Raw genomic sequence first — 27015 nt, 5'->3', positions numbered from 1 at the left:
CCCTAGATACCAAGAACATGCAAATGGACCTTGTAGAAGTGGAGCAATCTTCCATTTACTTATGTATTTTAGGCTGATTTTCAGAAAATAGGGCTAGGGCTTAACAGGTTAAGGCAGGGGTCAGCAACCTTTACTATCAAAAGAGCCACTTTTCCCCCGTCCCACAAAATAAAATGCTCAGGGAGCCGCACAACCTATTTACCCTTAAAATAAAGATAACAGTGTATAACATTTTATATATCCCCAAGCATACCCCACATTTAGCATAAAACGCCTGACAATTGCATACCCAAAGTAATTTGCGATGTATTATACTTTATACACACAGCACACAGTTTGTTGCATTAATGGGATTATAAAGCAACAAAAAGAAAATGTTTGACTTTTTAATTGCCGTTTTTACCTGTTATAACAAAGTAAAACCTCAAACTCTTATGAAGTGGAGAAAAAATACTGGCTGTGTAGACCTATTTTTTAATAAAGAACAGAAGGAGACAAAACACTGGTGTCTGTAGACCGACTTTGAAATAAAACCCTGAACTATTCAGGTATATTTGAGTCCTTCCCTTATTTGTGGAACATTTATAAAATAAAAGTAGTCTACTTTGAAAAAAGACTAGCATGTGTACTGTAGACCTACTTTGAAATAAAACACAGAAAAGGAGAAAAAACACTTGCATCTGTAAACCTACTTTGAAATAAAACCCTGAACTATGCAGCTCTATTAGAGTCCTTCCCTTATTTGTGGAAAATCTATCAAATAAAAAGTACATTTTATCGTTGTTCGCAAATTTCACACCACATATCAGGCATACAGGTAAGCCTTTTGTTGACTAAATATCTTAGTTGATGAAATATTTTTTCATTTCAGTGTCACAGTTAGAGCTGCCGCGGTATCGATGATTTCCTTACCGCACAAATTTGCAAAATATTTCCTACCGCCGCGGTTATTACCGCACGCACACAAAAAATGCATTTTTTTTTTAGTAGTAGTCTACTCTTTATAGCATATAGCCTGCCTCTAGTCTAAATGTCTATTTTTAGAGGATGACTTTGCAGCATGAATATTGTTTGGGATTCAGCAAGCACGCATTAGTTATTGAAAGTGAAACACGGATTCGAAGTTTCCCCTCTGGTCGTGCGCCGTTCACTCGGTGTCGCGGCAGGGGTGGTTACCCCTAACCCCCCCGACCCTTTCTTATTATTATTACTATAAAGTTACTACTTTATAATAAAGGCATTCGTTTTGTGGCATTAACATTATATAGTTATACGTTCAATAACATCAGCGTATTTACCGGACAATAGCAAGGCAAGCAATACTCTATTCATATCTCAGTTCCTTTCTTTGCTCAGAGCGTGCTGAGTTGTCCCATTCTGCGGTCTGTTAATAAAGTTTTCAATCAGACAAGTGTATAGAACGAAGGGCTTTTATTATAACATTCGTTGCAGACAGTAAAATCATTATGTCTCGTTTAGTACTCCTTAGGAGCGATGGTAGTCCACTCCGGCGGAGAGTTAAAGCTAACGTTATTAGCCGTGTTGTGATGAGCTGACATTCAGGAAGTAAAAACCTAATACGCGCTTGCCGATTGGTGGTAACACACTGCATGACGCTACAACGTGTGACGCGTCTCTCTTCTGACCAATCAGTGGTCTGCAATGTTTCACGTGACTTTTCTGGTACCCAATAGGGTCGCTTGGAACCTCGATAGAGGAGTAGGGTATATCTGCAGAGCCGCAAGCCCAACGAGAGGAGGGTAATTTATTATTATTATTATAAAAAACAGCGGTGACGCGGTATTCAGCCTACTCTGCGGTGGCCGTGATGTAACAGCGATACCGCGGTAATGCGGTAATCGCGGCAGCTCTAGTCACAGTATGACATCGATATCCAAAAAGAAAAAAAAAAAAGCTGCAGCTGATTGGCTAAAGAGCCGCAGGTTGCCGACCACTGGGTTAAGGCATCAAAGGCGATCCAATGCTTTTATGCCAATGCAATGAACCAATACATTGCTTGAAAGCTAAGATTGTCACCGTTCGATTGACACCCTACTCAACGTATTAGGTGCCCGCAATCTCCGGGAATAAGATGAAACAACCAACAAGTGTCATTCTGAAAAAGTGACCACCTCCTGTTTCGCCTTCCGGTAATCGGTCCAATCACGTCTGACCGGTGAAAATGATGGCCACTTTTGTAGCCAATGAAATTCTGCAAACTGGGATATATAACGAAAGCCATGTATTTAAAATGCTTCGTTCTGAGATTATTCTTCATACAGTAAATATTTATTTTGTTAGTTTGGGGCTCGAAGGGGGAGGGGCCTGTGCTTTGTTTGTCAATGGGATGCGTTTATGCTTCACTTGCTCTATTTTAACCTTTCATTAGAGCCCAAGATTTTGACTGTACATTGAAGCGTTCAAGAGTTATAGCGTTTGGAGACATAGGGTCTTCAAATGGCCATTTGGAGACTCCAAGTGGCCATTTTGGAAAAACGCATAAACATGCCATTAGAAAAAGTTGTGTAAAACACTCATTTTCCGTGGGATTGTTAAACTTTGGACGTGTACTGTAGATAAGACTTCTGGAACCATTATGTTTTCCAGCTCCTACCTCTCAGCTGGAACTCAAAAACAGGCATCTAGCAACAAGTAAACAAAACATGAGTAACTTTTATTTCATTGTGTTCAAACCGCCAACTGTATTACATTAGCACTCAAGAGCGATTATTCTCCTGTTCTGGAAGAAAGTTCAGAAGGTTTCCTTTAAAAAGAGACCAGACTCAAGCATGTGCTACAAGTGGTTCAAGTAGAAAATCACAAATTACTTTGGGTATGCAATCATCAAGCGTTTTATGCTAATGTGCCCTCAGCATAAGGAGTTAATCAATTGTACAATTAATAAAAGAGCTCAAACTTAGTGTACATACCTATCCTCCATTGTCCATGTATAAATCCATTTATGTGTGTCATGTCAGGGCTGTCATCTAATAGATTATTCCTTATTATTACTTTTCCTGATGTTTTGCGTTTTTGCCATATCGTTTCAGTATCAAGACAGTTTAGGCAGGTATCGTAGTCATAATTTTGGTATGTTGGTGATCAGTTGGTGGCACTAGCATGTAATTTGTCAGAACCAATATTTTGACCTGGAGGCCACTTCACACATAGTAATCAGTAACCTTCCTAGAACTGCTAGTACCAACGATTATTTGAATTCACTCCATTTCGAGACCAAAGTTAACATGCTTCAATGTAACAAACACAGAAAACGGAGTATGTCTGCTTTGATTTCTACCAGCCTTGGTATGTTGGTATTGGTTTTAAGTAATGGGAAAATCCACCCATGCTGATGCCTTATTTTACCCTGGTATCAGCCATGTATGCAATGCCAGTATGGGTATCTGTGCATCCCTAATATAATCCCCAATATTGGGCGACAGTGGCTTGGGAGGAAGAGCAGTCGTCTGGTAATCGAAAGGTTCCCAGTTTGATTCCTGCTCCTCCTGGGCAGCGTGTCGAAGTGTCCTTGAGCAAGACACTTCACCCATAACCGCTCCCGATGAGCAGGTTGGCACCTTGCATGGTTGCCTCTGCCATCTGTGTGTTAATGTGTGAGTGAATGGGTAAAATGTGAGGAACAAATTGTAAAGCGCTTTGGATAAAAGCTGCTATATAAATGCACCATTTACCATTTAATAAAACATGCAGAGGATAATAACAAACTCACTAGTGTGCAGTGCAGTGCCCCCTTCACTGTGCTGTAGATGAGGACACTGCCGGCTGCTGTGCCCATTGCCAGCAGGTCTGCCTTCTCCTCCACCTGCCCTGCTGCCTCCGATTTCCGCTTCTTCCTCTGAGGTCCCTCCTGGAACATCACACACACAATACATTGTTGACCAGTCCACACGGTTTCACGTCTGACATGGGGTTAGGCGTTCCAGCGATTGACAATGATGATCAATAATCATGCTTGGGAGGTTTGAGGTGCAAGAACCAAATGCAAGGCAAATTCTGACCAGTTTGTCTTTTATACATATAACACGGGCTGCCATCATTATAGAGCAGCGCTCGCAACCCAACATAATGATTTATTAGATTTATATTAGCGCCTTTCATGAGACCCATGGCGCTATATAAATCTTAAGAAATCAGTATTATAACATGAAATCAGGACCCATTACACAAATGAACTGATGACGAGATGGCTGTCCCCTGTGGGGCCTAAATGAGTCAACAGCTTATACTTTAATTAAACACAGCTAAGATTTAAATCGAGACCCATTCCCAATAAGATTAACCGCTAACAAATGTGAAATTAAATTAACACATGATGCGACACATTTGACAAGTTAATAGAGTAAGAAGAATAGAGGTGGTCGCCCAAACTGCTAGCTATAGCATGGCAATGAGATATAGCTACATTAAGATAGCATGTCAGGATAGTTATTGCTTTCTGTTTATGATACACAGTCACACACAACAATTAGCTAGATGATCATTCTAGACAGACACCGACACGTTTACATGATCAGGGTAACATGACCGAGACAAAACTGTATTGAAGTATGAGACCACCTTGCTTTCTCCCCTTTATTTTCCCCGGTTTATTGTGTAGATTACTTTGTGTATTATTAGTATTATCTAACGTGTTTTGGAGACGGCCAATTAGCTAGATGATCGAGAGACACGTTTAACGTTACATCATGAATCAGGGTAACAACATGACCAAGAGACTAAACTTTATTGAACGTCAACTCAAAGTGTCATAATGGCTGCTAGGGCTAACACGCTTAGCTAGATGGAACTCATCACGAACGACATTTTAACTTCAAACACTACAAAATGACGGGTAAGACCGTAGTTGTGGTAAGTCAGCTATACGAAGTAACCTTTAAAGTTAAATTCGCTATGGAATGATGAACTAAAAAGACAAATCGTGGCACAATTTGTCCAACGACCACCATGTGCCACAAACATGTGCGTCGTCCTGCGCAGTTAATGTTGGGAGGCGAGCTATCACACGAACACCCCTCCTCTATCACGTTAACATCACGGTGAACGGACAAGAACGGCGACACAGATCGCCAATGCAAGTAAAATGAGACTGACACCTTTCTCGATCAACCGTAGACACGGGTTAGATACCGTTTTCACACCAGGGTCGCGCCGGAGGCCTAAAGCTAACGTTAGCTTCTCTTCCACATCATCCCCACGTTATTACCTTGACTGTCCGGCATGGTCCCCATGCTATGCAGGTGCAAGTGGCACTCAAATGGGCAGAAGGCACGTATTCTTGGTGAAGTGTTTTATTGTCCGTGTTCCAAATGCGAAGCCTGCCGTCCTGGGCACACAACGCGAGGTACTGTCGTGATTTGGGTGAGAAAACGCAGGGTAGCCCCACCAGCGTAGAGCTGCTGCCACCGTCGGCCGCCATTTGTGAAGCTAGTGCTCCTTCAGTCTCGGTCTGTGTGAGCGTGTGGGAACACCACGTGGTCTCTGTCTGTGTGCGTGACGTGTGTGTGTGGGGAAACCACGTGGTCCTCCTCCTCCACGGACTGGCGCCGTGGCACGTCGTCGGCTTCATTTACGTCTTCCCCCATTGGCTGCTGTTAGACAATGGGCGTGTTCGGAACACGTTTACGGTAAAGTGCAACAACAGCAACCAATAGTATCCAGCTGCAGAGCCGCTGCAGGTCCTCAGGACCGGCTGCGTGAATACTTTACCCAAGGCAGTTGTCCTTCCGCGTTCGGTTTGCGCGCCCTGATTGGCCTTAATGAATGAATGAATGAATGAATAAAAACTTTATTTAACAGATTGCAGATTGATTGATTGAAACATTTAATTAACATTGCAGAATGGGTACAGTACAGCTCAATACACACAATTGTTAAGGGGTTGCAGACCTGAGGGGAGGGAACAGATGGTGGAAGTAAACGGTACCCTACCCCCCCCCCCCTCACAGTGAGCTGTGGTGTTCCACAAGGAAGCATACTAGGACCGCTACTATTCCTAATTTATGCAAATGACATGTCGTCAGCTTGTGACTGCAACTTGTTCCTGTTTGCAGACGACTCAGCCCTGCTGGTCTCTGACAAGAACAAGTTACAGGTTGAAAAAGCCCTCAGCTCGGAACTAGGCAAAATCTGCATATGGCTCGCCGATCATTACACATGGGCAAAACAGAGTCCATTCTCTTCGGTTCAAATAACAAACTCAGCAAGACCGACGGCTTCTCGGTTGCAGTGGGTGACAATATTATCACAAGGAAAGATGAAATTACCTACCTGGGTTCCATCCTAGAGGCTAATCTTTCCTGTGACAAAATGGCATCCAATGTAATAAAAAAAAGTCAACCAACGAACGCGATTCTTGTACCGGATCTCCTCTCTGGTAAACAAGAATACCCTGAAGACTCTAGCAGGAGCACTCATTCAAGGGTACTACGACTATGCTTGCACCTCATGGTACCAAAGCACCTCAAAGGCACTAAAAAACAAATTACAAACATCTCAAAACAAGCTAGTCAGACTACTGCTTGACCTAACTCCTAGAACCCACCTCACCCCTGCCCACTTTGACAACCTAGGATGGCTTAGAGTAGACGACAGAGTACAGCAACTTGCAATGGGCCTGGTCTACAAGATACACTACGCGACCAAGGTACCCATGTACATGTCAAAATACTTCCCAAAGGTCAGTGAATACCACGATCACAACACCAGAGGGAGCTCCACAAATCATGTAAAACCCAGATTCGGCTCAAACAAGGGACTAAACACGTTTCGCAATTATGCCACATCAATGTGGAACGCCCTACCTAAAGCTGTAAAGGAATGTGAATCACTACCCACTTTCAAAAACACTCTCAAAAAACACCTACGTGAGACTGCAATTCAAAACTGGCCCCTACAAATGTCCTAACCTAGTTGTACAGTAAATGACCAAGTAAGGCTTTGTCAGTATTCCAATGTACAGTGTAAAATGTGTGTGTGTCCCCTACCCAACCCCCCCCCCCCCCCCCCCACCTCCAATGTACAGCCCTCACCCAACCCACCCAACCCCACCCCACCCACCCAACCTCCTCCAATGTACAGTTTCTACGCCAAATGTATATACACTCTTTTTCTGGACACTTTTGTATCACAAACAGTACTGTATTTGCAAATCTGATATGTCATAAATGTATAGATGTAGCAGTACTGTCTATCTGTATGTCATGTATGTCATATATGTTATGATGAATTGAAAATGGGGGACCCTGATGTAAACAAGACGAAAGTCTTTCTCTGGTCTGCATCCCCTTAACAATTGTATGTATTGAGCTGTACTGTACTGTACCCATTCTGCAATCTGTTAATAAACTTTTCAATCAATCAATCAATCAGAAAGACGTTTGTCTTGTTTACATCAGGGTCCCCCATTTTCAATTCATATAGATTCATACTATCACTCAACTGTCCTCGCCCATTTCCTCGTATTGGAAACTAACTATCACTCAACTCACTATCGCTAATATCTGAGATGAAAACACTACGTTATTTATATTGATGTGATGCCGATTGATATGAAGAGATGAAAACACTACATTGTTTATATTGATGTGATGCCGATTGATATGAATAGCGCGTTACGTTAATATCTGAGATGAAAACATCTGAGATGAAAACACTACGTTATTTATATTGATGTGATGCCGATTGATATGAAGAGATGAAAACACTACGTTATTTATATTGATGTGATGCCGATTGATATGAAGAGATGAAAACACTACGTTATTTATATTGATGTGATGCCGATTGATATGAATAGCGTGTTATGTTAATATCTGAGATGAAAACACTACGTTATGTATATTGATGTGATATCGATTGATATGAAAACAATACGAGGAAATGGGCGAGGACTTGGGCTGTGGAACTGAAAGCTAGGCGCAACGCGATTGGGCGCTGAGAGGCCAATCAGGGCGCGCAAACCGAACGTGGAAGGACAACTGCCTTGGGTAAAGTATTCACGCGGACTGCGTGGCTCTGAGGACCGCTCAGCAGCGCCACCCACCCAATGGCTGAGTTGCCAATGGCTGAATTGGAGTATTGCACTGTGCGGGCACAGCTGTGAGATCCGCACGAGGCCAGAGGATGTACATAACATACATGAGTAAATGAACTATACTTTTGCTCACACAATATCTTGAATGAATGCGTTTATTTATTTCGAACATAAATTGAAAACAAATAATAATAAAAAAACAAGTAATAAACAGATTAAAAAACAAACAAGCAGGAGTAGGATGAAGTGTAAACGTGTATTCCTACCCCCTTGATTGATTGATTGATTGATTGATTGATTGATTGATTGATTGATTGATTGAAAACTTTATTAACAGATTGCAGAATGGGTACAATACAGTACGGCTCAATACACACAATTGTTAAGGGGATGCAGACCAGAGAAAGACTTTCGTCTTATTTACATCAGGGTCCCCCATTTTCAATTCATCATAACATATATGACATACATGACATACATGTCGGGCCTTACAAATAAATTTGATTTTGATTTGATTATCAATAAGGTAGGATATCTGGACCACACAAACACACTATTTTTTAAATCACATGCCATGAAACTCGGGGACCTGGCTGAATTTATCCTGGACCTGACTGCACAAATCATGTTTAAAGCACGAAACAATTCACTCCCGGGTAACATCCAAAGATTCTGTTATAGAGAGGGGGGTTACAATTTAGAGGAGAGTCTAACTTCAAGAAACAGGCTGTTCATTCAACAATGTATATATATTTCAGTTTGTGGAGTGAATATGAGTTGCATAAGATAATAGGGTGTGAATGGGGTAGCCAGGGGAATACATACGTTTACACTTCATCCTACTCCTACTTCATCCTACTCCTTTGTTACTTGTTTTTTATTATTATTTATTTTCAATTTATGTTCGAAATAAATAAATGCATTAATTCAAGATATCTGGCCTCGCGCGGATCTCACAGCTGTGCCCGCACAGTGCAATACTCCAATTCAGCCATTGGGTGGGTGGCGCTGCTGAGCGGCCCTCAGAGCGCCGGTCCGCCTGTACGTTAATGCCAAGCAAGCAGTGCAAAAATGCTTCCGCATTCGTCACCGCACGCTAGTGCGGTAAAGCGCCCTTCTTTTCAGACAAATGCTACCGTGCGTGCACCGGCGGCGGCGTGCTCGCTCAGGTGCGTGCGTGCGCCGGCGTGCTCGCGCGAGGTGCCCGCGCATGCGCATGAGATCCCGCCTTGCGGAGCTCAATATATATAAGTCACCGCCCCTTATTCAGTATCTAGCAATAGCTCAATTGGCAAGGACACATGGCTGTGGATCCTATGGCTTGTTTGCTGGCGAGTTCGAATCCCATCGAAAATATTTTTTAACGTGATTTTTTATTAACGTGTATTCTTTCGCCGGTTAAGGTTAGGCATGGTTAAGGTTAAGGTTAGGCATTGTTTCGGAGTTGGTTAAGGTTAGAACGGTTAAGTTTAGGCGCTGTTAAGGAGCTGGTTAAGGTTAGAGTTTGTCAAAGAGAATGGCAATATAATTTCTATGGTTAAGGTTAGGCATGGTTAAGGTTAAGGTTAAGGTTAGGCATTGTTTCGGAGTTGGTTAAGGTTAGAACGGTTAAGTTTAGGCGTTGTTAAGGAGCTGGTTAAGGTTAGAGTTTGTCAAAGAGAATGGCAATAGACAGCCTATTTCCGCGCGACCTGGGCGCTGGGCGGCGGAAAATGAAAGGCGCATTACTGCATGCCACTACGGTAAATTTTTGCACTGCTTGCTTGGCATAAAGCTACACGCCGCCGGTCCTGAGGACCTGAGAGCGCCGCTCTGCGGCTCTGTAGCTGCATGCTTCTCACAGCAACAGCATCAAATCCATCTGCTGCTGTCGTTTTCATTATTCCAGCTATATTATAATGTATTATTGTGTTTCTACCCCAAAAACTATTTCTGAATTCACTTTATACTACTCAGTCAGCAGGGTGTTTTAGTGCCACGTGGTTTTCTTTTCTGACTAGCATTTCCTTCTGGAAAAACATGAATGAATGAAAAAGTTTATTTTTGGACATGTTATTCTCCATATTTCTCCAAACAACTCACGACATCTTGTTCCGTCGAACCAAACAATCATAGCAACAAATAAAAAAAAACATTAAGAGAAAAACATTAAAAAAAAGAAAAAAAAATAAGGAATTATAAACAAAAGGTCAAGAGCAATGTGTTTGGTTAGCAGACATGTCCAAAAAAGGAGTAGAGGGAAGCTAAGCTTATTGATACCTACCCCCTTACATTTATATTTGTTCTTCCATTAATTTGACTAGATATAACATAATTTAGTGTATTACAATATAGAATATACTTTTACTTATATTAAAAGATTACAAGAAAAAAAAACTTGATTCACTTGACAGCAGTGAATATAGTACAGCACTACGCAATATAACATAACTTTGTTTATGCTCAATACTCATTTCTGTATTTTTCCAATGTGTATTTTTTTTAGCTGCTTTTTAAATTGTGCCACATGTTTACTCTGTTTGATGTATTCGGGTAAATTATTCCACAACTTCACTCCACACACTGATGCACATGCTTTTCAGCGTGGTGTTTACCATTGGTTGTTTAAGATTCCCTCTCCCTCTTAAGTTATATTCTCCTTCCCTGTCTCTGAACCATTTTTGAATGTTGCCTGGGATTAGTTTATATCTGGCTTTGTATACAATGAGGGCAGTTTTGTAATCCACTAGGTCCATAAATTTCAATGCTTGTAGATTTATAAATAAGTTATTGGTGTGTTCATAATATCCTACATTGTTGATTATTCTTATTGCTTTTTTTTTTGCATGGTGCATATTGGCTGTAGAGTGCTTTTGTAGGTATTACCCCACACCTCCGCACGAGTGTGCAGTACAGTGTATACAGTGTTTTTTGGTTTAGAATGTGTTTTATCTTGCATAGAACACCAACACTCCGTGCCAATTTAGTCCTGACATATTTGATATAACATATCAAGTCAAGTCAAGAGTTTTATTTGTCACGGCATACGAGTATACAATGAAATGCGGGTGGTCTTGCCCGCAACGATGTGCAATACAGTGGGTACAACATATAATAGAATCCACCAATACAAAAAAAATTGTGCAATAACAGGTAACAGGTAACATGGTGTGACATCAAAATCGGTATCTGTACATAGTTATTTACAGAGCATATAGGACATGCTAGGTAGCTTTGGTAGTGCAATACACTGTTACTGTTGCTAATACTGATTTAAAGTGGCTTTTCCTTTTGGCAATAAGTGTGAGTGTGTGCGCATGAGTGTGTGCCCGCTCATGTTGAAGTGTTAAAGTGGCTGCTAGTGTGTGAGCGTGCACAGCGTGCGTGTCGTGTGTGTGCTCATGTGTGCTTATGTGTGGATAGTTCAGTGTTCTGTGGTACTCAATGTTCATTGTTCAGGACTCTGATGGCCTGGGGGAAGAAGCTAAGCCTAAGCCTCTCTGTCCTAGTAGCTGGGGTTCGCAGGCGTCTGCCTGACCTCAGCAGCTGAAACAGGCTGTTATTGGGGTGGTGGGGGTCTTTCATTATTCTGCAGGCTCTGGATTTGCACCTCTTGTTGTATAGAACCTGCAGGGGAGGTAGTGCAATACCCGTGGTACGCTCGGCTGAGCGCACCACTCTCTGTAGGGCCTTCTTGTCCTGTGCTGTGCTGTTTCCATACCAGGCAGTGATGTTTCCGGTCAGGATGCTCTCTACAGCTCCTGAGTAGAAGGACTGGAGTATCTTCCCCGATACTCTGAACTTCCTTAACTGTCTCAGGTGGTAGAGGCAGATATTTACGATTAATTGAAAATGGGGCCTGGGGGACCCTGCATCACTGCATGTAAACAAGACGAACGTCTTTCTCTGGTCTAACAATTGTGTGTATTGAGCTGTACTTGTATTGTACCCATTCTGCAATCTGTTAATTTTAAATTTTCAATTTTCAATCAATCAATCAATCAATCAATCAATCAATCAATCAATCAATCAATCAATCAATCAATCAATCAATCAACAAAATAGAGCGAGCTACGAAACATCTTCCTCTGCAGCATTAGCTGCACTTCATGATGGTGAATGCAAAATGGACATTGTAGGAGGTAAAGGATACCAGAAGATGCCGGTAATGCCACAAACAGTTGGTGGCCGACCGCCGTAAAACCCCGTCGCGTGATTTTATTCCGTAGCGTTTGTTTGCGAAGACCCTCTCTGATTGGTTTAGCTCCGAAGGGCTCTGCGATAGAAATGTCCGAATTGTACATATATATTCTCTGCTTCGAAGTGGTTATGCTTTGGCCCTCTTTCGAAGTGGGTTATGCTTAGAGTTAGGGTTATGGCTAACTCTAAAAAGCATAACCACTTCGAAGCAGAGAATATTATGTACAAGGCGGAAGAGACCTTTCGGAGCTAAACCAATCAGAGAGGGTATTCGCTGTACGCGGGCTAGCCAATCAGAGAGCGTCTTCGCAAACAAAGGCTACGGGGAAAGAATCACGCGTCGGCGTCGCCCAGTCTTGACGTAGTGTCTTCATCCAGCATGGCTGCCTCCGTAAATGCCAGAAAACGGGTGTCAGAAGAATGTTAGCCGATTTCTGAAGGAGTAAATTGCGTTTACAGGGCGCCACTTTCAGCCTCTTCACTTTGTATTATTTCGCGTGTAATATACAACTTATTACAAATATTTTAGTCAATGTCACTGACAGCTGTAATGTTGTAGGTTACTGTCCGATCGGGCCATCACTCAATAGTGGCATAAAATCAAGGTTCATAATATTTTGCAGGCAACCCGTGAAGGGCTTTGAATACATCTTAATAATCTAGATCCATAAGATCAGAGAATATGTTTGGAATTGTATCAGGGCTCAGGGCAGGGGACATTGCAAAAGGGCTGAAGATTGAATTGTGACGTCAGATATTTCCTTGTATGAGGCTTTGCTTATGTTTACTAGTATAATCAGAACTTTAACAGGATATAGACACATGTCGTTCGGAGGGGCTCTCTTTATGCACAGACTGGGGCGAATATGCACTGGCTTAGGAGCACAACAAGGATATAGGCAAATACATAGACCTAAACAGACCTGGATTGTGAGAACATTGTCAGCTGGTCCCAAAGGGGGTAATGAGAATGGGGGTGATGAAGACCCCTCGCTCCTGAACCCTAGTCCGACCCTCGGAAAAGGGGGGTCACTGTATGGCAGGAGGCGTCCTCTGTCCCCTCTGGAGAGGATCACTCGCCTTTTGCCCCAGGATTCCTTGAGCCCCGAGGTGGAGCAGTTGAGAAAGCAGAACCAAGAAGAACCAGAAGTGGAACAATATGACATGGGGCATACTGAGGCATACACAAGATATGTATACCAAATGGCAAAAGAGGATGTTACACATCTTTATGGTGCATTTGACACGACTGTGGAGCAGAATAGTTCAGAAGCTCAGGGATATGGCCCTTTGCCCCCTGAGGGCAGGTACATGGCAACCATGGCCACTCTTGATGGGGAGCGCTTGCTTACGTTCGGGGAGCTGCTCGTTGCGGAGTATCGCAAGGGAGGGCGGGTGGAGTTCAGGAAGATGTTCCAGCTTCAGGAAAGGGTACGTCTGCAAAGCAAGTGGGGGATTATCGCGCACGATGACATTGCCGGGAAACCCGCGGGTGTTTTCGTAAAGACTTCCCTTGGAATGCCCATCCTCATACGCGGTGTCAGTCTGGATGATTATGTACTGTATATGAGGAGGGCTCCAGCCATCGCTTATCCAAAGGTATTGTGTGTGTGTGTGGCCCAGATTCCAGTTACCAAATAACACGTTTCCACATTAGGGCCAAGTTTGTTTATTAGAAATAGTAGTAGTGCTGACAAATAACGTTGGTTGCCAACAAAAATGAAAAAGTAAAATGCTGTATGATAGTTCCAAAATCTACAGATCAAACTCTTGAAGAATGTATATGAAAATAGCCTACATTTATATGGTACTACAGGGTACAGGGCTTTAAGTTCTGGGGGAAAGTATGGACATTTTACATGGAAAATGTAGGAACCCCCTGTTGACCAGACGGTTGTTAAATTAAAAGCATGCACATTTAATAGTAACTCATTATCAGATAGGCCTACTATAACATCACATGCTGACTTAGGGACTCAATTATTTGTCTTCGAGCTGCCTGTCAATAACAAGTAATTTATTGCAAATGATCCATTGTGTGTTTTTGATGTCCCTCCTCAGGACGTTAGCATTATGCTGATGATGATGGACGTCACAGAGGGAGACTGTGTGTTGGAGTCGGGCTCTGGCTCTGGGGCTATGGCACTCTTTCTGTCCCGAGCAGGTCTGGACCACGCATGCACACACAGACACACACAGACACACACAGACACACACATATATACTCTTTAATGTTTCCAGACCTTTGTTCCTGTGATCCGGTGTAGCAATGGGTAGAGCATGGCACTAACACTGCCAGGGTTAGGGGTTCCATTCCCTGTGTAGCTCAATGGGTAGAGCTTGGCACTAACACTGCCAGGGTTAGGGGTTCCATTCCCTGTGGAGCTCAATGGGTAGAGCTTGGCACTAACACTGCCAGGGTTAGGGGTTCCATTCCCTGTGGAGCTCAAAGAGTAAAATATGGCACTAACACTGCCAGGGTTAGGGGTTCCATTCCCTGTGTAGCTCAATAGGTAGAGCAAGGCACTAACACTGCCAGGGTTAGGGGTTCCATTCCCTGTGGAGCTCAAACGGTAAAATATGGCACTAACACTGCCAGGGTTAGGGGTTCAATTCCCTCTGGAGCGCAATGTGTAGAACAAGGCACTAACACTGTCAGGGTTAGGGGTTCCATTTCCCTAGTGTGTACCCTTATTAAAAAGCAATGCAGACATGGTACTGAAAGGCTTTGTCGTGCCGTCCCCGTTATGTGAGATCCTCTTGTCATTTCACCCTGTGTGTTAATCGATCGTACTGTGGAACTACGTGATATAATTAACTTTATAATGCCTTTGCACCATCGTGACCGAGACTAACTGCTCTCCATTAATTGGATTTGGCAAATTCATGATTCCGATATATTTTTTTGGTTTGTTTATGTGTGTGTGTGTGTGTGTCCCCTCCAGTGGGCTCCAAGGGCAGTGTGGTGAGCCTGGAGGTCAGGGAGGACCACCTCAAGAGAGCTGTGCTCAACTACAAGCGCTGGCGTGCGTCCTGGAGCCTGCGGCGAGGTGAGTGGCCCGACAACGTCCAGTTCCACCACGCCGACCTCCGCACGGCCTCATCGCTCCTCGCCGGACGGAGATTCGATTCGGTCAGTCTGCTTACTTTTCCGCCTTTTTAATGCTCTGAAGTCATGGAGGCTCAATCGCTTATATGTCACACATCTTGTAGGAGTCCTTGTATTTTGCGCCAGGACTCTTGCTGGGACTAGCTGCTGGCTCAACCTGATGTCTCCAGACGCAGATGGAAAATATGCTATTTGTAACTTTCATAACCCTTTGTACATAATAATATAGATCTGTTTCACTCTAGTTACAAACATCACCAATGTAAACAAATCATTTACACCCACAAAATACAGCGAATAGAATTAAGAACTGATACTTACAGTAGCTGCTGTCTGGTGTTAGTCCTTGACACTGGCAATCACTCCATTCTGATTGACAAGCTAAAAGCAATTGGTTTTGATAGTTCATCAGTGAGCTGGATGCAATCCTACCTGGAGGGGAGAGAACAGGTGGTGGAGGTAAACGGTACACTATCCCCCTCCCAGTGAGCTGTGGTGTTCCACAAGGAAGCATACTAGGACCGTTACTGGTCCTAATTTATGCAAATTACATGTCGTCATCTTGTGACTGCAACTTGTTCCTGTTTGCGGACGACTCAGCCCTGCTGGTCTCTGACAGGGACAAGTTGCAGGTTGAAAAAACCCTCAGCTCAGAACTCGGCAGAATCTGCACCTAGCTCGCTGATAACAAACTATCATTACACCTAGGGTAAAACAAGAGTCCATTCTCTTTGGATCAAATAACAAACTCAGCAAGGCCAACGGCTTTTCTGTTACAGTGGGTGACAATATTGTCACAAGGAAAGATGAAATTACATACCTGGGTTCCATCCTAGAGGCAAATCTTTCCTGTGACAAAATGGCAACCAATGTAATCAAAAAAGTCAACCAACAAACAAGATTATTGTACCGGATCTCCTCTCTGGTAAACAAGAATACCCTGAAGACTAACAGGAGCACTCATTCAAGGGTACTACAACTATGCTTGCACCTCATGGTACAAAATCACCTCAAAGGCACTAAAAACAAGATTACAAACATCGCAAACTGGTCAGACTACTGCTTGACCTTACTCCTATAACCCACCTCACCCCTGCCCATTTTGACAACCTAGGATGGCTTAGAGTACAGCAACTTGCAATGGGCCTGGTCTACAAGATACACTACACCACTAAGATACCCATGTACATGTCGAAATACTTCCCAAAGGTCAGTGAATACCATGATCACAACACCAGAGGGAGTTCCACAAATCATGTTCAACCCAGATTCGGCTTACACAAGGGACTAAACCAATTATGCCACAACAATGTGGAACGCCCTACCCACAGCCGTAAAATAATGTGAATCCCTACCCACCTTCAAAACCACTCTCAAGAGCACCTACGGGAGGCCGCAATTCGAAACTGGCCCCGGTAAATGTCCTAACCCAACCCCCTCCAATGTACAGTAAATGTCCTAACCAAATAATACACGAGACCCTCTTCTTGGGACCAAGTTAGGTTTCGTCGATAATCCAATGTACAGTTACCCCCCCACCCTGCCTACCCATATATGCCTGTCGTCGTAAAATATCTTAATTAAGCAGAATTACCACCCCACCCCCCCCATCCTCCTCTTGAACTGAGTGACCATAATTTACAACATCAGTGGTCACAGTGGAGGCTATTATTATGCAAGCAATTAGTTCCAAGGTTACCGAATATGACTGTATGAAGACTGTGGAAAGATGGTAATTGTAACAAGACAAATGATGCCACCACCAGGTCGTTTCACAGTGTCATTGGTGACAAGGTTTTGAGGTGAATGTCCTGCCTTGCAGGTTGCTCTTGACATGCTCCACCCCCACCTGGTGTTACCCACTGTGATCCCACATCTCCGCCCAGGAGCCGTCTGCACCGTCTACTTGGCTAAGTACGTAACCGAACATGCCAACATTATGGGAAATGCCCGTACTGTCTCCTCCAGAGTCGGACAAGAAGATACAAATTTCCTCTCTGTAGCAGAGGGTTTGAGTGGGTACATGAATGTGTGGTGTGTCAGTGAGTATGGGCACAACAAATGTATGTATGGTAGTGGGTCTATAGGTACATCATGGATGTGTTGTGTGGTAGAGTGGGTATCATTGTTTTAGGTGCTGCACGAACCAATCTCGTTGTACTGTATTGCCGTTGTACTGTATTGTGCAATGACAATAAAGCTTTCTACTTTATACTTCCTACTTCAATTTCCTCTCTGTGCGTTCAGTAGAAAGCTATCCGGCTGCAAGCTGGCCTATCTTAGCACAAATTAATGGAAGCTGATACGGACCACTACCCACTACCACATAAAAACAAAAAAAGTCCTTATCCGCTTCCATTAATTTGCGCTAAGCTAGGCTAGCTTGCAGCCGGAATGTTGGCATGTTTCTTATGTGTGTTTTTCCCCTTCCTTTTCTTAATAGAAATGCTACATCAAATGGTGCGTTATGTTGCATAACTTAAAAAATTGCATCTAGTGCATTCCAGGCATTACCCCTGCCCCCATTAAATGTTATTTCACATTTACCTACATTTACTTGTCCCAAAAATAGCCCTATTCCAAAGTAGATGATGCAGTGTTACTGTTTTTTCTCAAGACTGGTGTACGAGACAATTTTTGCGTCTTCTCGCTAAATGAATTAGACATTACATTTAGTACTTTTACATTTAGTAATTTAGCTGACGCATTATTACATCATGTGGTTAGCCTAAATTCACTATACCTGAAGACGTTGAGGCATAATGCCATATCAACCCCCATTCCATGTTCGTACCTTTCACACAGAACGGTGTGACGGAATAATGGGGTAAGAATCCCAGCTTTGACAGGCAGTGTGAAAGGGGCATCTCCCTCACTTGCACACTGAGTTGACTACCAATCTCCCTCTAGTGGCATTTCTTAGGCATGGCACTTTGTGTATTACCAGTTCAATCCATGTGAGCAACTGCTGTGCTGGACATGTCATATAGCCTTGTTTATGCATTTCATATAACCAAGGCTAATATATTGGTGGCTAAGTTAGCCAATGGAAGATGGGGGTATGGCACATGCTCAGATTGTGCTCGTGGAGTGTTTGAACTGTGCATATGTTATACCCACATTTTTCACATTGAGTTAATTTCACTTCACTTGTACCTTTGTTTACCACATTGTGCTGGTGAAGCAGTTTTGTGTCTATATGTTAAGTATGTGCTGAATACTCCTATGTGCTGGCTACACATACTGTACAATCTAAGAATACAACTATGCACAGACTTGGCAATCACAAAGACATCTACTGTATATGACACATCCTTTCTGAAATTCTGGAAGCAGATATTTTTAGCATTTATCAAAAGGGTGGATGTCAGGGGGCATGTCTCTGAAATATCATATGTACACCTTCATGCATGTCTCAGAAATATATGTACACCTGTACATCTTCCCTTTTTCACAATAACATAACTGTTATTGTGAAACATCAACGTAGTGTGGAGAGAGGTCTGGCTATGTGAGACTGACTTTATAGAGGACCTTACATTTCCAGGCCCGCTTTATGCAAATGATAACAATTTCTGCTTCCAATATCTCAAGAACCCAGCCACTGGTGCAAGTGCTTTACGGATAGACTGAAATAACTTGATTAATAACTAGAAATAAATGAATTCATGATCAATCGGATGTACCTTCTTTAAAATCTAAACTATTCCTCAAATTTGATGTGGCTATTTACCTTATGCTCACTATTTTGTTTTGTTTTCTTTCCTTTCAGCATTCCTGGTAAAACTAAGGAAGTGTGTGCCGTAGTTGCTCTTCTGTGAAGATCTCCGGACAGACGCCATTATTGTATTTTGATCAATAAATATGCCAACCAACCTTTTTCCTATCTTAAATAGTTCTGATTTCCTTTGGCCAGGGGTTATGTAAATATTGACCAGGATCAGTTTAGACACATATAGACAACTTAATATATTTGGTATTTGTGAGTAACAAATTAATAACTATTACATGATCATCAAATCTGCATGGACATAAGATTGGACAGTTAAATAGAGCAGTCATAGCCTGCAGGATTTTGAGTTAGTAAAGACAGATAATTAGCAATGATGGGTACTTTAGCCTGCTAAAGGGGTACGTATTCCACTAAAAAGCGTTCTGGGAAGATTTCCTGAAACCTTCTCAAGATATTTCTTTTGAGTTTTCCCGATTATGAGCTTTCAACTTCAGGGAAATTGTAATTCTATGGACATGATCAAATTTCCTGATGGTTGAAAGAAAATTTGATGGACACTTATTCCATATCTATATCAAATGTATACTTAAAAAATGTGTTTAATGTTTAATAATAATGCATTTTATTAAGCAGATTTTCAACCTAAATCCTATTATTCTGTTATGAGGAGGACATGTGATAGTTGGACAGAAAACATACAGAAATGTTCCGTGTCTTGAGAGCTCGGCTGCCTCAGCCCTCCCAAGAAACTCAGCAGAGTGATGTCATCCTCTAGTGAATGGCAGACTCTATTTCCTCAACGTCTTTTCAACTGTTGTAGATCCAACTCGAGGAAACAGGTCTTCTCTTCTGTAAAACAGCGGCTAAGCTCTTTTGAGGCACAGAACATCCATTATTATCACATGTCCTCACAACAGAACAATAGGATAATCCCTTAACAGTCATGCAAAATTTGCATAAAACGCCTGTCGATTGCATACCCAAAGTAATTAGCAATTTATTATACTTTATATAGTACATGCATGAGTCTGGTCTTTTCTGAAAGGTAACATTCTGAAGAGAAATCACTTTTGAGTGCTAATGTAATAGAGAAACAGAGGTTTGAACACACTGAAATAAAATATTTGCTCCTTTTGTGTTGACTTGTCAGAATCTGGCAGATGCCTGTTTTTGGGTTCCAGCTGAGAGGTAGGAGCTGGAAAACACAACGGTTCCATAGCCTGAAGTCGTATGTAGTACAGGTCCAAAGTTTATAAAAAATCCCACGGAAAATGAGTGTTTAACAATGTTTTTTGTAATATGTGTACCGCAATAATTCAGCGTGATTATCCAAAATGGCCGTCCACTTCCATTCATTCAGACGCGCGAGTCAAAACAAATAACTTGTTAGTCTTTTTCTGCCCCTTTCTCGTTGCAATCAGCACTCGTTTGGGATCGCTTTAGGTCGTCAATCATTTTCGCCATCAGCAGGGACTGGTCAGTTCAGGACCGCTTACAACCGGACGTGGTCACTCGTAGGAACGGCTTGTCAAATGATACTCGCCAGATATTTCTTCTTGTAACTCGAGACCCGAAGGACGCAATAGGTTGAGTGTGGTGACAATCGAAAGGCGGCAAATTCAACTTTCAAACAATGTATTGGTTGATCGGGTAAAAAAATGCAGCCCGGAGCCGGTAGATGAGAGCAAAGTGCAGCGCACAGGTGCAATGGCCCTTATATGGGCTGTTGGATGTTATGCCCCTTTAAAAATATACAAATAAGTGCAGTATACAACACAAGAATACAATAAAATATCACAAACAAATAGCCTTTATTGAAAACTCCACCTGTATCATACTATGCCCTGTGAGCATACTGCATATACCTTTATACTGTATTCACCAAAAAAACTGTCACCAGCTCATTTTCTGATGAAACATATCCAGTATATTTTTGCACTTGCATAAAAGTGTCCCAACAACACCATTGCAAGATATAAATAAATACATTGGCTACATTAATATAATACCATGAACTCAAAGTGGGCTAAACAACTAAATAAATGTGACGTGTCCATGTTGCAAGTATGCTTGGTATGTGTACACGAACATCCAAACAATGGGCCTCGTTCTCGAACATTTTCATAAGTGTCTTAATATATTCTTAAATATCTCCTTATGAACGTGTGAAAATGTGTTCTTAAACAGCCAAAGTGTTCTCAGCTGCACTCCCCCAAATGAGGAATGCCACTGATTTTTAAATTGAACATGCATTCTCGTACAGCTGAATTTGCATACATAACGCCCCGCCAGCTCCTTATAAGAATCCACAGGCAATGCCAAAGCAATTTGTGACTGATCAAAATTGTATTAGATTAAATGTATTGTCATTATACAGCACATGAAAATAAGTTTGGCATCTAACCAGAGTGCAATAGTACAATAGTAACATACAATGTACAGGTGATTAAACTGGGTAGAATATATAAATTAGTACTACTGAGTAATAGTGCTAATCAGATGTATGTAGTTGAGTTGTATGGAGTTGCAATATTAATATGTACAATGATACATTATATATACAGCATCATTGTACATGCTATTGTAAGACAAGGACTTTTTTTGTAGTTTTTTTTTTATTTCTTACAATGCTATACATTACATCATATGTTATGTATATTATTATGTATATATATTTCACCAAAATCCCTCAATTGTTCATTTTGTTTTCAGGAGGTTGGTGATTTTCTTGGTATTGGGAGTACCGTCTTAGCTTTTCCTATTGCACCCTCTATTGGCCGCTAAGAGGCATATCGCTGTATTTTTCTGTGGTTTGATTGATTGATTGAAACATTTAATTAACATTGCAGAATGGGTACAGTACAGCTCAATACACACAATTGTTAAGGGGATGCAGACCAGAGAAAGACTTTCGTCTTGTTTACATTAGGGTCCCCCATTTTCAATTCATAATGACATTTATGACATACACAACATACAGATATAAAAATCTAATCTAATCATGACATTTATGACATACAGATATACAGTACTGTTACATTTGTGACATACAAGATATACATTACTGTTAAACAGATCCTAACAGTAAATATATACATACGAGGGGGAGGGAAATGTACATTAGGAGGGGGTGGGAGGGTGTTCGGACATTTACGGGGGCCAGTTTAGAATAGCTAATTGTAGGTGCTCTTTGAGAGCGGTTTTGAAGGTGCGTAGGGATGCAGATTTTTTTTATGGCTGAGGGTAGGGCGTTCCACATTGATGTGGCATAATTGCTAAACGTGTTTAGTCCCTTGTTTGAGCCGAATCTGGGTTGCACATGATTTGTGGAACTCCCTCTGGTGTTGTGGTATTCACTGACCTTTGGGAAGTACCTCAACATGTACATGGGTACCTTAGTGGTGTAGTGTATCTTGTAGACCAGGCCCATTGCAAGTTGTTGTACTCGTGTCGTCTACTCTAAGCTATATAGGTACCAGTAGTCAAAATGGGCTGGGGTGAGGTGTGTTTTAGGAGTAAGGTCAAGCAGTAGTCTGACCAGTTTGTTTTGTGATGTTTGTAGTCTTCTTTTTAGTGCCTTTGAGGTGCTTTGGTATCATGAGGTGAAAGCATAGTTAATAAATATCAGAACTGTTAATATAATTGAATGTGACACTGTCTTTTACATGCATTGTATGTTATATATTTATATATATATTTTTTTATCAACTTTTTCCCCTCCTTTTTCTATTTTTCTCCCATCCCAATTTAGCCGTGCCAATTCTCCCCTCCCCTGTCTTGAACGTTGCTCACATGTGCCCCCCACTGGCCAGTTGTAGGGAGGATAGAAGCCTGTCGCATGTCCCCTCCGATACATGTGCAAGCAGCCAGTCGCATCTTTTCACCTGCCAGCGCGGACTCTCATTTGGCGAGGAGTAACGTGTAGGAGGCTCACACTGCCCCCGCCATTTTCCTGTCTCTGCTGTGCAGGCGCCCTGATTCCCGAACCCGTCGTTATTTGTCGAATGTCTTCCCCCCACTCTGTCTCCCGTTTCACCTCTATCTCTCTCTCTACTGGACTGCCCAGTAGAATAAAGCGATAAACGCTAAAAAAAAATCTTAAAAAAAATAAAATAAGAATAGAACGAAGCCTACTGTTGCTGGAACGATTAATTTAGCACAGATACTTACCCGCTGTACTGGGAGACTGGAGATCAACCACCAGGGAGACTGGAGACCAGTGGATGCCTGGAGCTCTGTCTGGAACCTGAAGACAACAGCTGTAATGTGCAGACAGCTGGGCTGTGGCTCTGCTGTTTCAATAGAAATGAGGGTTGGTTCTGCTAGACGACCTGTATAGATGTTTCTATCTGACTGTTCTGGCTCTGAGTCTGCAGGGAGTGTGGAAGACTAGAGGAGTCTCGTTCTCCTTACTCCAGCCTGGAGGTGATCTGCTCAGGTAACACTAAACAATGACATCGTATTTATCTGCTGATCTTTATAGTCTCACTTTCTCTCTGTCACAATCAATTTTACTGGATTGAGTGAGGAAGACGGGTGGAGAAAGAATGAGGGAGAGAGAGAGATCGGCTGAGTTGGAGTCGGGCTACATGTTTATGTTTACACACATTAGGTTACATGTCTACATGCAGTATAGGTTACATGTTTACATGCAGTAGGTTACATGTTTATGTAACGGTTGTGACAACGTCACCTCAAACTTCGATGCCCGAGGGAGATTCGAACACGGGTCTGCCACGCCTAGGGTGACCAGATGCAAAAAGTCCAAAAGCAGGACAACAGTAAGATTTTGGTGGGACAAAGTGGGACAGATAGATAATGTAATTTTTTTTATTAGAATAACTCGTCTTCACCAAATAGATAAAGGTTAAATCAAAATAAATACAAATTAAATACAGAATTATATCTCTCCACATTCATCTTGGCACTGGCAGCCGTCTTGTTACCACCTAACATCTGTTTTAAATATTCAAACTTTATCACTTGACAGGAATGTCTTGTGTTCGATGTTTTATTTTTTGCTTCGAAAAGAGGGACATCCTCTCAATATGTGGGACGCGGTCTCAAATGGTGGGACAGTACAACCAAAAGGGGGACACCTGGTCACCCCACGCCACGTGCAACAACACAGACCGTTATGCCAAGAGGTGAATTCACTTCTTTGTACCGTGTCTATGCATCTTTTAAGGATGTGAGAGTGAGTTTAACCCATAGCACCGCTACTCACCCCAGCCCTTCTTGACTGCGCTTCACGATACCATCCGTTACATTTACATACAGTAGGCTACATGTCTACATACAGTAGGTTACATGTTTACATACAGTAGGTTACATGTTTACATACAGTAGGTTACATGTTTACATACAGTAGGTTATATGTTTACTTACAGTAGGTTATATGTCTACATAGGTTACATGTTTTGACAAATAAAAGTCTCAAGCTGGGTCTACATTAATTGTTTATCTGGTTGCCATTGACACTGCAAAGCAGTTTATCTATATATGTTTTTCCTACTTGCATTCAAATGGCAGTCACATTTTCTAATCGCCATATGGCACACAGAGAAAATACTTTATGGTGTGCGTGTGAGCGAGCAGCTGCTGGACTCTGTCCAGTGTTTAACTCACACACATCTTCATGGTGAGCTACTGAGTGTGGGTATGTGTGTGCGACTGGTTGTGGGCTCTGACCAGTGCTGAACTAGAAGAAAGCGAGAGGCAACTGAAAATAAAGTTTAATTTATCTCTACATTCACTAGCGCTGTCTCGATATCAAATTAATGATTCATACTTGATACGTTATTCGATAGCCTCATTTCTATACAAGAAATATTCATACTGGTTTAAAAATAAATAAAAAACACACATAAGGCTGTTATGTGTCCACACAGGCACCTAGTGGCACAACCTACCATTTTCACCTTTCGGTGGCTGTGTTTGCACCTTCTGCAGATCATCAGTGTCCTTGGCCTCAATCAATCAGGATAGTCTAATATTCTCACTAATCAAGTCCAATAACTCCCTCTTTATCATTTCCTCTCAACCAAGTTGAAAAATTCTGTCATAATAACATTGAGATCGACAGCCCAGGCTAGATATCATGACGCCTGGCTACCCGATTGGCTATCTGCCCTCGCAGCAATGCGTTTGGGTGATCATGGCCACCAAGCCCAGTCAAAAGATACTCATAAACTTCAACCCACATTTTTATCTGGAAGACACGGACTGCAAGTAAGGTGTAAGTGTCTCCTGCTCCCTCTCTCACATTCACTCTCTCTCTTGCTAGGCTGGACAAGTGTGTAAAAGGAAGTACAGGCTACAGGCTTTCCGGTTTTGACAAAACGATTATAGAAACATGTGAAGTGCACAATATTTCCTCGTTTAAGCCACTGCAACGGCTTTGCCTGAAGAATTTACTACATGACGTGGACTGGGACGTTCTAGCTTGTTTGCTGACAGGATTCGGGAAAAGTTTGGTCCTTTCGGAGGCAGCTTCCAGGGGAAGTACATACACCGGAAATTCTACCCCATACACACTTTCGGCCGTAGTTCTTTACCAGGCTTTATCTCACGGAGGAGATAAAACTGGAAACGAGGTTACTCTCTTGCCCACTTCTAAATCCTTTCCGGATACAGTGTTAAACTATGCCACCTATTGGCCACATGTTGTATCGGACAATAGGAGCCAGGATGAAATATGACACATAAAGTTGAATTTCCATAACAGGGTATAGTATTTGTAGGTGATACAGTAAGCTTCTAAGCACAACCCCATCATCCACACATAGTGTTCTAGGGGTACACTGGGTACACGAGTGTACTGCCTGCAATAATTGGAAGATTATAGTGTACCCTCTGCAAGATGTTTTATTCTATAATAGATGAGTGCTTGAATTGTGACAGAACTGCAGGAATGTTCACTGTTAATACTGCTATATTATAACTATTATAACTGATAAGCATAATCAGCATTTATTTCTAGACAGCGCTGCATGTGAGTGTGGAGACCCTGAGCAGACTGTTGACCACATCCTGACCATCTGCCCCCTATACAAACCACCCTCGGAAGCCAGCCTCTTTGATGTGGGACCAGAGTTAAGGGCATGGCTACAAGGTACAGAGTTGGACCTCTGACGTTACACGAAAGAAGAAGAAGAATACTTGCACTCTTAAATCATAATAATCCATGCTTGTCATTGACAATTAAATAAGAAAAATCAGTCCAAAGCATTTAATGTTATATGTGGATGCATGTATTATTATAATATCTATTATTATTATTATTATTATTAGACACAAGGGATAAGTCTCCCTGGCTTTCTGTCAGAAATAGTGGCCCTACCTGGCTTTGCTTTCATTAAGACTTTGTGTGGTATGATGTTATGCCTATCTCTCATATCCATACCACACATGACTTCTGTAATGTATCCACTGTACCATAAGTGCTGTTGACCTAAGTTGTCATCTCTACAAAACTGACTTTCCTTCTCTCCCTCTCCCTCCCTCCCTCCATCCCTCCACCAGTGGGCGGCCACATCAGCATACTGTGGCCACATCTTGCCCAGCCGTATCACCTCCAACACAGGGATCTTGTTGATGACCCCACCACCGACAACACCGAAAAGGGATTCTCCAACTACATCATCCATAAGAGGAGCCAAACCGATGAGGGTGAGTGCCTGGAGTCGTGGATCACAGCTAATGTGGCTCTAACTAGACTCTTAAATTACTTTTTAAAAACGTTTCTATGTATTTGATGGTTGAACCAACTACTAGGCTACTTCAATATATATATGGCTGTGATGTGGGGATGGCTGGTTTAAGCAGCCACTCCTGCCCTGGGTCAGCCTAATCAGACCTGGTCCTCTTTGTGTGCCCCCGTCCTCGCGGGTGTCCTGCGGAGGAGCTTGTGGACGCGACAACAGCGGCGGCCGTAGTTAG

General features: G+C 42.3%; 2 protein-coding genes across 3 annotated transcripts in view; one reads left to right on the top strand and one right to left on the bottom strand.

Annotated features, from left to right (window-relative positions):
- Positions 1-5451, bottom strand: part of wdr43 (WD repeat domain 43) — a 50898-nt gene extending 45447 nt beyond the window's left edge. Inside the window, exons 1-2 of the mRNA XM_084309887.1 lie at positions 5225-5451; positions 3731-3868 (exon numbers count right to left, since the gene is read on the bottom strand). Coding sequence (XP_084166013.1) covers positions 3731-3868; positions 5225-5437 — 351 coding nt within the window. The 5' untranslated portion in view covers positions 5438-5451. The remainder of the gene's footprint in view (positions 1-3730; positions 3869-5224) is intronic.
- A 7184-nt stretch (positions 5452-12635) lies between these two features.
- Positions 12636-19254, top strand: trmt61b (tRNA methyltransferase 61B). Of its 2 annotated transcripts, none has more exons than XR_014619468.1 (5): positions 12636-13831; positions 14294-14396; positions 15178-15282; positions 17164-17255; positions 19114-19165. XR_014619468.1 is itself a non-coding variant. In XM_084309931.1 (5 exons), the coding sequence occupies exons 1-5, from the start codon at positions 13013-13015 to the stop codon at positions 19160-19162; spliced, it is 1251 nt and encodes a 416-aa protein (XP_084166057.1). In that variant the 5' UTR covers positions 12636-13012; the 3' UTR covers positions 19163-19254. The 2 variants fall into 2 exon arrangements, 1 of the variants encoding a protein (XP_084166057.1); XM_084309931.1 differs by having other exon boundaries at positions 15178-15365; positions 19114-19254.
- Positions 19255-27015: the final 7761 nt, after the last annotated feature.

The sequence above is a fragment of the Notolepis coatsorum genome, assembly GCF_963971535.1.
Source record: "Notolepis coatsorum genome assembly, chromosome: 3".
Classification (NCBI taxonomy): domain Eukaryota; kingdom Metazoa; phylum Chordata; class Actinopteri; order Aulopiformes; family Paralepididae; genus Notolepis; species Notolepis coatsorum.
This window is presented reverse-complemented; position numbering and strand designations above follow the sequence as displayed.